Source organism: Salvelinus alpinus, chromosome 35 (genome assembly GCF_045679555.1).
Source record: "Salvelinus alpinus chromosome 35, SLU_Salpinus.1, whole genome shotgun sequence".
In the NCBI taxonomy this organism is placed as follows: Eukaryota; Metazoa; Chordata; class Actinopteri; order Salmoniformes; family Salmonidae; genus Salvelinus; species Salvelinus alpinus.
This window is the reverse complement of record NC_092120.1, coordinates 630039-642649: the sequence shown is the minus strand read 5'-3', so window position 1 is coordinate 642649 and position 12611 is coordinate 630039. Positions and strand designations below refer to the sequence as shown.

At 44.4% G+C, this 12611-nt stretch overlaps 1 protein-coding gene and 1 long non-coding RNA gene across 3 annotated transcripts in view; one reads left to right on the top strand and one right to left on the bottom strand.

Moving 5' to 3' along the window:
- Positions 1–12611, top strand: part of LOC139564397 (uncharacterized) — a 418006-nt gene that overhangs the window by 155301 nt on the left and 250094 nt on the right. The gene's annotated exons all lie outside the window — the stretch shown is intronic.
- LOC139564308 (multiple epidermal growth factor-like domains protein 8) overlaps positions 1–12611 on the bottom strand; it is a 38029-nt gene that overhangs the window by 24027 nt on the left and 1391 nt on the right. The window contains exons 3-15 of one of the 2 annotated variants that reach the window (XM_071383723.1): positions 11331–11582; positions 10973–11136; positions 10483–10692; positions 9932–10112; positions 9422–9510; positions 8268–8481; positions 2933–3116; positions 2503–2648; positions 2079–2189; positions 1815–1978; positions 1259–1360; positions 967–1114; positions 146–309 (exon numbers count right to left, since the gene is read on the bottom strand). In XM_071383723.1, coding sequence (XP_071239824.1) covers positions 146–309; positions 967–1114; positions 1259–1360; positions 1815–1978; positions 2079–2189; positions 2503–2648; positions 2933–3116; positions 8268–8481; positions 9422–9510; positions 9932–10112; positions 10483–10692; positions 10973–11136; positions 11331–11505 — 2052 coding nt within the window. In that variant the 5' untranslated portion in view covers positions 11506–11582. The remainder of the gene's footprint in view (positions 1–145; positions 310–966; positions 1115–1258; positions 1361–1814; positions 1979–2078; positions 2190–2502; positions 2649–2932; positions 3117–8267; positions 8482–9421; positions 9511–9931; positions 10113–10482; positions 10693–10972; positions 11137–11330; positions 11583–12611) is intronic. The other variant, XM_071383724.1, reaches the window with a different exon arrangement.

Here is a 12611-nt window from a genome sequence, read left to right as displayed (position 1 = left end):
CACACAATCATCTACATACAGTAGGTTTTTTAAAAGACCAAAGAGTTATGTCTGCTTTGTGTTTTCCTTTTTGCCATGGAAAATCAGTTAAAGTAGTATTGCAATGTTGGCAACGTGACAACCTTACATGGCGGGGCCTCTGTACCTTGTCAGGCTGGGAGTCATTGCGGGGGTGCTGGAAGGTGAGCAGGTGCAGTCCCGGGACATAGTTCTCAGTGCGACAGGAAAGTATTGTGGCGAGGAAACGGGTACGCTCCCCCCACCAGCCGTACGCCCCTGAGATCTGGTCCACACGGCAAGCACTTTGATCTGCAATACCGAGAGGGAGGGGGAGCTCATTAAACAACACACACAGTACCAGACCTCAATCTTACAATACTTTTCATTTTTATTTAACTAGGCAAGTCAGTTAAGAACAAATTCTTATTTACAATCACGGCCTACCAGAAGGCAAATTGCCTCCTGCGGGGACAGGGGCTGGGATAAATAACAAATATAGGACAAAACTCACATGACAAGAGACACCACAACACTACATAAAGAGAGACCTAAACCGACAACACAGCATGGTAGCAACACAACATGACAACATGGTAGCAGCACAAAACATGGTACAAACATTATTGGGCACAGACACAGCACAAAGGGCAAGAAGGTAGAGAGTAGAGACAGCAATACATCACACGAAGCAGCCACAACTGTAAGTAAGAACGTCCATGATTGATTCTTTGAATGAAGAGCTGGAGATTAAACGCAGCGAACTGAAAAGAGGAGCGAACCAGGGATGTGTGTGCTTTGGGGACCTTTAACAGAATGTGACTGTCAGATGGGTGTTGTATGTGGAGGATGAGGGCTGCAGTAGGTATCTAGGGGGGAGCCCCAATTCATGGTCCCTCATGTCTTTTTTCTCCTATGCATTTTAGCTTTTGATATTTGTATTTCCCCTTCTCCCTCTGTGCATCTCACCTGACACAGGTAGGCAGGACTCGTTCTGGACACACCAGCCGAAGTCACCGGGGGCGCGGGGCAGGGAACCTGGAGCCCCACTGAACACCAGGCAGGACTGGCAGTCAGACAGGAAGCGGGCCAGGCCCAGGCACCCTGTGCTGCCACACTGGAGAGAGACAGTTAAACATTGTTTTTATCCATGGTCAAGTTAGATTCTTAGAAGGTGGATGGGGAGGACAGATGGATGAGGTTTGGGTTGAAGATGGAGAAAAAGGGATGGAAAAAGCAGGGTGTTGGATAGGTGTGTTACCGGGTTGGTGGGTTGGTACTCCCGACAGCGGCCCTCACACCAGCTGCATTCTGGGTTCTTCAGACACATGCTCTCGTCTGGTGCCTCGGCACACACAGCGTCCTGACACACACAGAAACGCACAGTCAAACAAAGATACACACACCACAGCAGAGCTCTCCAACCATGTTCCTGGAGAGCTACCGTCCTGTAGGTTTTCGCTCTAACCCTAATACTAATAATCTGATACTAATCATTTGCTGGTTGATAAAAATTAATCAGGTTAGTTACAACTGGGGTTGGTGCGAAAACCTACAGGAGGGTAGCTCTCCAGGAACAGGGTTGGAGAGCCCTGCACCACACTATACTGTGAACTACCCCAAAATTGTGCACAAGAAATATAATGTTTACAAGTCCTGCTTTCAACCCCCAAAAAACATTATCACTGAAGAATATTATGTTTCAGGAGATGAGAGCATTGCAGTTTCAACCATCCACCTCTCCCCCTTTCAATATGCCCCTGTTCACCATGCAATAATATTCCTTAATAAACTCTCCATCCCTCCCCCCTCCTTACTTCTTGACTCACCCGGTCTCCTGGGTCGCTGCTCACGAACAGTGGAACTTTGTACGCCACCAGGTCTCCACGGGCAATACCACTGTAACCCCCGGCAACCAGCAGCACCCTGCCCTCCATCACAGCAGCTACATGGGAGTACCGCCCTCTCACAGCCTCTACTCCTGTACGAAAAGAGAGAGAGAGAGATGATTCAACATAAAGCAACATGAATATGTCTGTGTATGAGCAAGTGAGAATGTGTGTGTGTGTGTAGGGACTCACTGTGTTGAAGGCTCTCCCCAGCTGACACCCACTGGTGACACCCCAGGTGGTAGAAGAAGATTTCCTCATCATAACACTTCTCCTCCTGGTAGTGGATGTGCACATTCCCCCCTGAGAGAGAGAGAGAGAGAGAGAGAGAGAGGCAAAGAGAGAGAGAGAGAGAGAGGCAAAGAGAAAGAGAGAGAGAGAGGCAAAGAGAAAGAGAGAGAGAGAGGCAAAGAGAAAGAGAGAGAAAGAGAAAGAGAGAGAGAGAGGCAAAGAGAAAGAGAGAGGCAAAGAGAAAGAGAAGGGGAATAGGGAGAATAAGAGCAATATTAGAGGGAAAAGGGGCTGGACAGCAAACAATTGTATGAATCCATTCAAGAGGTCTCCATCCCTATCCTATATTCTCTGTGATCTCCATCTCTACCATACGTCCCCTCACCATAGACCACCATGTAGTTGCCGATGATGGTGGCTGAGTGGAAGGCTCTCTCCCTGGGGCCTGTGGCTGGGAAACGGGAACGGAACGAGGTCCAGAACCTCCGGTCCACGTGGAATACATCCGTGGAGTTCACACGTACACTGAACCTGAGGGGGGAGAGAGAGGCAGGAAGGAGGCAGATTATTTGAGACAATAGACACAGTCCAACGTTAACACAGACACCTGCTGAGACACAAATAGATACCAAACACTACTGGGAATCACACGGACACTGACACATGGAGAAGCCAAGAACCTAGCGAGAACCTGTTCTTGCATTACCAAATAGCATCAAACACACACAACACAGTGTTTACTCTGTGTGTACTTTACCTTTGATAATAAACACACATCACCATCACAGTCCCACAATCCCCTCCTCCAACTGTACCTGGCAGTGGTAGGCCTGTGGCCCCCGTAGACCAGCAGGACCCGGGACGGGGGGTGGAACACCATGGAGTGGCCTGCTGTGGCGGGGGGCTTCCCCCCAGTGGGCTGCACCGCTTCCCACACCCCAGACCCCCGCAGACCAAACCGATACAGAGATGACGAGAACATGTCCTCTTCCGTACGACCTGCAGAGGGGAGGAGAGAAAGATTACAAGAGTACTTATTCACAACGGATAGGCACAATCTTAGGATAGAGTGAAGTATTGAGACGGTGACACATTTGTTGTTGTTTGGGTGCTGTACTCCAGCACTTTGGATTTCAAATGATACAATGGGCTATAAGGTTAAAGTACAGACTGTCAACTTTAATTTGAGGGTATTTTAATCCATATTGGGTGAACTGTTTAGATAGAACAGCACTTTTTGTACATAATTCCCGTATGTGTGTATTAAAGACGTCAAAAGTTTAGTATATGGTCCAATATTCCTAGTACACAATGATTACATCAAGCTTGTGACTCTACAAACTTGTTGGATGCATTTGCTGTTTGTTTTGATTGCGTTTCAGATTGTGCGCCCAAATTAAATGAATGGTAAATAATGTAGTGTCCTTTTGGAGTTACCTTTATTGTAAATAAGAATATAATGTTTCTTAAAAAAACTTCTACATGAACGTGGATGCTACCATAATTACTCATAGTCCTGAATGAATCGCAAATAATGTGGTATTTTATTTGGATCCCCATTAGCTTTTGCAAAAGCAGGATCTACTCTTCCCGGGAGTCCACACAAAACACGACATAGTGCATTCGGAAAGTATTCAGACCCCTTGACTTTTTCCACATTTTGTTACGTTACAGCCTTATTCTAAAATGGATTAAATAGTTTCCCCCCCCTCATCAATCTACACACAATACCCCATAATGACAAAGCAAAAACAGGTTTTTAGAAAGGTTTGCAAATGTTTTAAAAATAAAAATCTGAAATAATACATTTACATAAGTATTCAGACCCTTTCCTCAGTACTTTGTTGAAGCACCTTTGGCAGCGATTACAGTCTTGAGTCTTCTTGGGTATGACGCTACAAGCTTGCCACACCTGTATTTGGGGAGTTTCTCCCATTCTTCTCCGCAGATCCTCTCAAGCTCTGTCAGGTTGAATGGGGAGCGTCGCTGCACAGCTATTTTCAGGTCTGTCCAGAGATGTTCGATCGGGTTCAACTCCAGGCTCTGGCTGGGCCACTCAAGGACATTCAGAGACTTGTTCCGAAGCCACTCCTGCGTTATCTTGGCTGTGTGCTTAGGGTCGTTGTCCTGCTGGAAGGTGAACCTTTGCCCCAGTCTGAGCGCTCTGGAGCAGGTTTTCATCAAGGATCTCTTTGTACTTTGTGTTAAGTTCATGTTTTAAGTATCCCTATATTTCTGTTATTACGGGGCTATCACTCAGTCAAGAGTGCACCTGCGCAGGGAGTCTTGTCGTCGATAGACCTAGCCTTGAGTGTAATGGCTACCTTTGAGTGTGTTCATACGGTATAGTAAACTTTGTTAAACTGGAACCTTGTCGTTGTGTCATTTCGAGTTAACATTGGTAGCAGAGGATGGCTAATAACTACAATGTGCCCCCTCGCATCGACGAGAAGAGGTCGTACGAAAGTTGGATAAATGAACTTGGAATCTGGACACGGGTTACTAATCTGGACGTGAAAAAGCAAGCACTTGCGGTGGTATTATCGCTCGAGGGAAGAGCGAGAGATACAGCACTGGAAATATCCGTTGAGGATTTGAACAAGGATGACGGTATGGGAACTTTGATCACAGCACTGGATTCTGTATTTCTTAAATAAGAGAAAGACCGTGCCTACGAGGCATATTCAAACTTTGACAGTGTTACGAGAGATATTTCGGTTGCAATGACGGACTACATCATTGATTTCGAACAGAGGTACAATAGGATGCGCAAGTACGACATGGTTCTCCCGGATGCAGTGTTAGCTTTCAAGTTGCTAGATACTGCCTGTCTAGGTGGTAGGGAGAAACAGTTGGCTTTGACTGCCTGTACTGTGCTGACTTTTGCATCAATTTAGTCGGCACTAAAAAAAATGTTTTGGTGAAAAGACGTCTGTCGCGCCAATAACAGATGGAATGCAAGTGAGTGACGCAGCATATTACACTGAGCAGCAGAGAAAAGGCGCCAACAAGTCACGTTCTTAAGACAACCAGAAGAGGGCGCCATTTCCCGGCACAAATCCACTGGACAAATATGTAAGGAGATCAAAATGTGCTATTTGTCAAAGCACTTACCATTGGGTTAAAGACTGTCCTCATAAAAATGAACAAGTTAAACTAACATAGGAAAATGTAAACACAGAGATAGAGCAGTGTAACATTACACTGTTTTCAAATGAATCTGCTTCTGATACTGAGATTTTTATAGTTGAATCCTTAGGATCTGCTGTTATTGATACTGCATACACACGGACAGTGTGTGATGCAAAATGGCTTGATAGCTATGTCAGTGAACTAAATATGAAAGAAGTACAAAATATGATTGACACACCAAGCAACAGAGCTTTCAAATTTGGAGATGGGAGAATTGTCCATTCTACCAAGAGAGTTAAGATACCAGCAAAAATTGGTCAGACTAAGTGTCACATTGAAACAGAGGTGGTCCCTACAGATATCCCCTTACTATTAAGCAAAGCTTCCCTCAAGAAGGCAGAGGCTGTACTAGACATAAAAAATGACAAGGCAGTGATGTTTAAACAACCAGTGACTCTTGAACTTACTACCTCAGGCCACTATTGTGTAAACATTTTAGACAAAGACATCACACAGAGTCCATGCAAAAATGAGATTCTGACTGACACAGAGCACATGGAGATTCTGACAGTCACAGAGAACATGAACACTAAAGAAAAACACAAAGTATTGTTAAAGCTTTACAAACAGTTTGGACATGCTACAGTTGACAGACTTCAGAAGTTACTCAGCAGTTCAGGGAATAATGATGATGAGAAGTACGAAACTGGAAACAAAGTGTACTACAAACGAGTTGACTGTCAAGATTGGAAAGGACCGGGAGTAGTCATTGGTCAAGATGGTGTGGTGATATTTGTGAGGCACGGAGGCATCATTGTCAGGGTGCATCACTCAAGATTGCGGAAAGTAAATGATCAACAAGATAGAGGGGCAGTTGCTGAGAATCAGTCTCCTAATGAAAATGACAAAAAGGACACAGTAACAGACACAAACCTACCAGATGTCGCATCCAATGATATGGACACTGAAACTGACACAGGAAATGGAGCAGAGACCTTCAACCATGCCACAGGTAATACTCTTGAGCGTTCAAATGAGGAAAACATTCAACAACAGCCACATGTGTTAAGAGAACATGGTTGTTCCAATCTGAAAACTGGACAAACTGTTAAATACATGGACAGAGAAAGTGGTATTCCACATACAGCAACCGTCATTGGACGAGCAGGAAAAGCAAAACACAAGAACTGGTACAACTTGCAGTAGTCTGAACCAGCTACACTTTCTGGTACAACAGGGTCAGCTGACCTGTCACTTGTAGATAATATCGGAATTGAACCAATGGAAAATCGAGAAAAACAGAATGACATTCAAAATGATGATGTACTTGAAACAAAGGACGTGTCATTTGACTCAGCTAAGCTAGATGAGCTCAGTAATTGGAGGAAAAATTGAGTGTTTGAGGAAGTCAAAGACATTGGCCAAAAACGCGTCTCAACAAGGTGGGTGTGTACCCTTAAAGAATCCTTAACTGGAATAGTGCCTAAACCACGGCTAGTGGCTAGAGGTTGAGGAGTTGGCTGCTAAAGAACTCCCAAAAGACTCACCGACATGCGCCTCAGAGTCACTCAGATTGCTGATGTCAGTGATCTGCCAGAAAAAATGGAAACTTAATTCCATAGACATCAAATCTGCATTTTTGCAGGGAACAGAGCTGTCAAGGGAAATTCACATCCGACCTCCGCCTGAAGCTAAAAGCGAAGGAACACTGGAAACTAAAAAAGTGTGTGTATGGACTGGCAGATGCATCACTCTACTGGTACAACAAAGTCAAGGCATCAATGCTGAGTACAGGTGGAAAAATGTCACAAGTGGATCCTGCAGTCTTCTATTGGCTTGATCAAGACTGCAATGTGACTGGAGTACTTGCCTGTCATGTTGATGACTTTATCTGGGGTGGCTCACAAACCTTTGCTTCAACTGTGATTCCACACCTCAAAGCTGTTTTCTAGGTTGGCCGTGAGGAGCATGATAATTTTTGTTATGTTGGCATAGAGTTTATTACAGTTGATGGAAAAATACTGATGCAACAGGAGAGCTATATCAAGAATCTTCAACCCATCCAGGATTCTTCAAGAGCCGTACAAAGGTATTCCCCTCTATGTGGAATTGAAGCTGGTCAATTGAGGTCAAAGATAGGACAAATTTTATGGGCTGCGAGACAGAGTAGACCTGATGTAATGTTTGATGGTTGCAACTTGGCATCTAACACAAAACATGCCACTGTACAAACCATTCATGAGGCAAACAAAGTTGTTCGTAAACTGAAATCACAACAAGTGACTTTAAAGTTTCAGCATGTTGGAAAAAATGACTCTTTGAAACTAGCTGTCTTCAGTGATGCTTCGCTAGGGAACCTTACAGATGGAGGCACACAAGGTGGACATCTAATCGTGTTAATGGGTGAAGGAGGAAGATTCTCACCTATCTGTTGGCAGTCAAAAAGGATCAGAAGGGTCGTCCGAAGCACACTTGTTGGAGAAACACTTGCTCTTGCGGATGGAATTGACAATGCTATCTTTCTTGCAACTCTGTTCTCAGAGCTTAACACTGGTGGGACAAAACGGCACTTTCTACCTGTAGTTTGTTTCACTGACAACTACTCATTAGTTGATGCTGTGAAGTCAATCAAGTCTGTCACAGAGAAAAGACTTCGAGATTAGCAGCATCAAGGAACTTATTCAAGCACAGAGAATCCAGCGGATTCTTGTCGTCGATGGACCTAGCCTTGAGTGTAATGGCTACCTTTGAGTGTGTTCATACGGTATAGTAAACTTTGTTAAACTGGAACCTTGTCGTTGTGTCATTTCGAGTTAACACTCTGCTCTGTTCATCTTTCCCTCGATCCTGACTATTCTCCCAGTCACTGCCGCTGAAAAACATCCCCACAGAATGATGCTGCCACCACCATGCTTCACCGTTGGGATAGTGCCAGGTTTCTTCCAGATGTGACACTTGGCATTCAGGCCAGAGAATACAAATTCAGTTAACAACATTCTATTTCAATAAGTTATTTACCTCCAAATATGTAGAGATAGTTATCCACTACAGCTGCTGCATGGTTGGCCACTCTTGGTGCCCCGGGCGAATGGGATTGGCCGAGCTGCTGCCAGTCATCCTGGATTGGGCGGTACATCCAGACGTCGCTGGCTAAAGCGCCGCTTGCGAGCTCTCCTCCGAAGATCACCATGTTCCCCTTCCACTCTACTGCCGTGTGGGAGTGACGAGCCGCCTGACAGAGGGAGGGGGGAAAGAAAGAAGGGCGAGAGGAAGAGGGTGGTGATGAGAAGAGAGATGGCAGTTGGGATAGGGTGGGCAGGAGGAAGGGAAGGATGAGCGGAAGTGGGAACAAGAAGAAAGAGAAAAGGGAGGGGTGAAAGTGAGGCAGTAAGATAGGGAGTGTTGTAGAAATGGGTTAACAGGAGAGGGAGGGAAAGAGAGATTTTTATGAGCATTGGTTTAGTCCAATCGCATCGCCGGTGCATTTTGAACTAACCCCTTTTAGTCTGTGTGATTAACGGGGGCGAAGCAAGAGTGGTGTTTGTGAGACAAGGTGTAACCCGAAGGGGCCTGGGGCCGGGTCTTTTATACTGCAGAGTCCGAATGGTTTGAGCTACAAATTATTAAAAGCTGAGTCACATGAACACGCACATGTAACATATTTTGCTCTATGACACTCACAAGCTACAAAAGAGTTGTTAAAACATAAGGGGTTCTTCAACATAGAAGATCATATTGTTATAATACAGTAATAAGCTCACATACTGTAGTTGCTGTTGTCACAAACTCCAAACAGTTGTCACTGACAATTTCTGTACTTACAGCATTCATATAAATGAATTTATCAGGTTTTTGCTTTGGCGGACCTTATTTGTTTATGTACATTTGTCAATAAAACTCATGAATGTAACTGTTTATGTCAAATTGTTTTGTGTTCTACTTGTAGCCCTGGTTGTCTTGAAAAGAAAATGGTAAAACACTTTATTGTGAGGCTAAATAGAAGGGCTGGACATGTAGTTTAATGAAAGTCAGATAAATGAAAAGCCAATTTTTGCTGGGATCTTGAATAAAATATCAAAGCATAAGATAAACACAGGAAAGAATAACTAAAGAGAACAGTCTTTGACATATTTTATTAAGATGACATTTCTGGCATGCGTGCAGGCACTTACTGGGGAGTGTCCATAAGATCTGTTCTCCCATTGGTTCAAGCTGAAGTTGTATTTAACCAGGTCCCCCAAAGCTCGGTTCAAGTCAAACCCTGAAATATCAAACAGCACCAACCATACAGAACCAGTTAACCAATTACATCATGACATACATTGAAAGCCACAATGATTACTATGCAGAGCCAGTTGTCCAACAGCAATAATGTCAAGGTCTTCTGTGAAGCCATGTGCTCGCCTCATCTAAACTGGGTTAATGTTAACCAAGCCCACCAATACTCCTGACTGGGTCGATACCGGGTCTAGTTAGACAATGAATCAGCACATAAAGTGAAAACAAAACAATACTAACATCCTGACTGGCAACACCCTGCTAACTAATAACCCTAACTAACAACACCTGAATTAGAATGGTATACCATGGGCATGTATAATACTTGTTTTATGTACAATGGGATCCACCACTATATATAAAAAAATATAAAAAAAACAGTTGTTCAGTGTTCCATCTCTCACCTCCAAAAAGGTACATGGCTCCAGTGGAGGACAGGTAGACCCCAGCAGAACCGGTCCGGGGGGGCGTGTAGGGGTCGCCCCCACTCACCTGCCACCACTGCCCCGCCCCACTGTCATCACGGAGACCCAGCTGACAGCTCTGGCCCAGGAAATCTGAACTGCAGAGACAACGCTCTCCTCTCTGAGAGGAAGAGAAAGGAGAAAGAGAGAGAAGGATAAAGTTTGAGAGAAATCAGCAATCAACGATATTACAACATGTAAAGGAAAGGAGGGTCATTCAACCCTTATTTATGTTGCTGCACTGGTTTCCCCTTATGTGTTTGAACTCAAATGTATACCCTGCTTAATAATTAACTTCTTAGGCAGCCTTGTACATAGGTTCCCTCAGCTAGCTGTCTCCAGCATCTCAGTTGGCTGTCCACTTTCAATCCACGCCTAACTTATCCCAACCTTTGTTTTATTGCACTGTAATAAACCAATACGTTGTCTGTATGTTGTCTAAAGACTGCAGTTTCCAATGTGGACAATAAAGTCTCCCTTCCCCTTCTTACCTTGTCACAGGTGCCGTGCAGGATGCAGGCCTGGGGACATAGAGGGGTGCTGCAGTCGGCTCCTCCCCAGCCCAGGTGGCACTGGCACAGGGACGAGGCCGTGTCACAGCGCCCGTGACCTCCACAGGCCCCAGGGCACACAGAGAACGAGTAGGTGGCATTGAAGCCCAGGAGGTTGTAGTTGGCATCACTGAAGAGGTGGAGCAGCATCTGGAGGGAGGAGAGAAAGGATGTGAAGTGGGCAATGAACAACTGGATTACATTTTTTCCATGATATTGTAATCCATCCAGCCCATCGAGTCAGAAAAGTCCAGCTGTTACTCTGAATTGTGTGCTGAAATCAAATTGAGGTCATGGAAACCCGTCAATAAATCCATCCATTTAATGTTGGTATGAAGTTTCCCCACCCAAATCCCCAGCAGTCTGAGGTTGATATCCGACATCTCAGAACATGTCTAGTTCCGCCTTCCATAGATAATGATGCGGTTACCTTGCCAGACTTGGCTTCTATGGGCTGCGGCAGGGTGGTGCCACTCAGACTGGCCAGTAGAGGGTTCTGGTAGGAGTCTCCATCGTAGACGAACAGGTAATCATACGTGCATTCTGTCTCCATGAAGGTAAAGTTCAGGACGATACGGTAATTGCTGCTGGGGGCTTGGAGAGAATACAGGTAAGAAACATCAGTCTGATATAATTTAGAGTTCACTTAATTTGCTCTACTCAGGATATTCCTTGGCATATCTTGAGACCCATGTATTCACATCAAACTGACAATCAACTAAGACAACTAATCTATCAACACACACTGTCCTCACAGCACTCAGTTTTCCTACCACTGTCTCACTCACCTTTGATGAGCCACTCGCAGTTCCCGTTTACAGAGTAGTTCCCTGGCCCGTCTGTGATGTACCCTGGGGGGCCCCTGAGCACCTGTCTGTGGCCCTTACAGTCTCCTGCCCAACACCCAGGGGCTACAGCCACCAGCAGCAACCCCAGCAGGGGGACATGGAGGAGGGAGGCCATCCTCTCCCCCACCTGGAATAGGTGGAGGAGGTGAAGAAGATGGGGTTGTCCGATTACCTCGCTCACAAGCCGGGAACCTAGAAATGGTTCAAACAAGCAATGCAACTTCAGTGAGATGGACTACATATGCAAAAAATATTTTACAAGGAAGTTACATTTCAACATAGGCAAAACTAGAGCATCTTTCATCCTATATGTCACATCAGTGTTGCACTCTGGTTACAGCACCGTATTTACAGAGTAAAACATCTAAAACTCCACAAGATAGGCATTAGGCAATAACTTCCAATCAAACTAAATACATACATATTGCAGTAACATTCAGAAGTAAACAAACAGGGTAAAAAAAATCTGTGCTGGCAGGCAGAGAACATATTCTTTCATTTATGTCGATGGCACAGTGACAACTTAAGGAATGTGCTTTTCATATGAGACTAGTGTTATTACTGTTCCAATTATTTCTGTCTCTAAGAAAGGTAAACTAATGATTCACATTTTGTAAAGTGGCAACAGTCAGAGTCAGAGGTGATGTTGTAAACTGACAACGTGTCCCCTCACACATTGTAGAAGATTCAGCTTCTGTCATTATGACAGAATCTCATTCATTTGAATTTAGTATGTACAAATAGTTTCTAGTTACACTTGTCAAAACATTAAGACGTTTTCAATATAGATATTCCTAACTAATCACCATCGCAGTTATTCTGTCTATGGGTGCTGCTCTGTTTCTAGCTTACTGATTAGCAAACATCTCAATTGAACCACGTTAAGCAAATCATTGTAAAGAAAAATAAACGCATAGAACTTATAGCTAAATGCCAGGAAACCGTGAGCGAGCAGTTAGCTAACGTTACTAGTAGCTAGCCACTATCAAAACAATGCTAACTATCCACAGACGAACCATAAATAGCTAGCTAACGTTAACGGTTATTACTAAGGCTAACTAACGTAATGTCATTAGTTGGCTAACGTAAACAGAATAACTAAATACAAACGTTGTACGTTGCTAGTATCTAGTTAGTTTTTACCAGCAAGCAAGCGAGTATTGAACGTTAACAGAAAATTCCGCTACGCTAGACATCTTGAAAGAGATAACGTTAACGTTA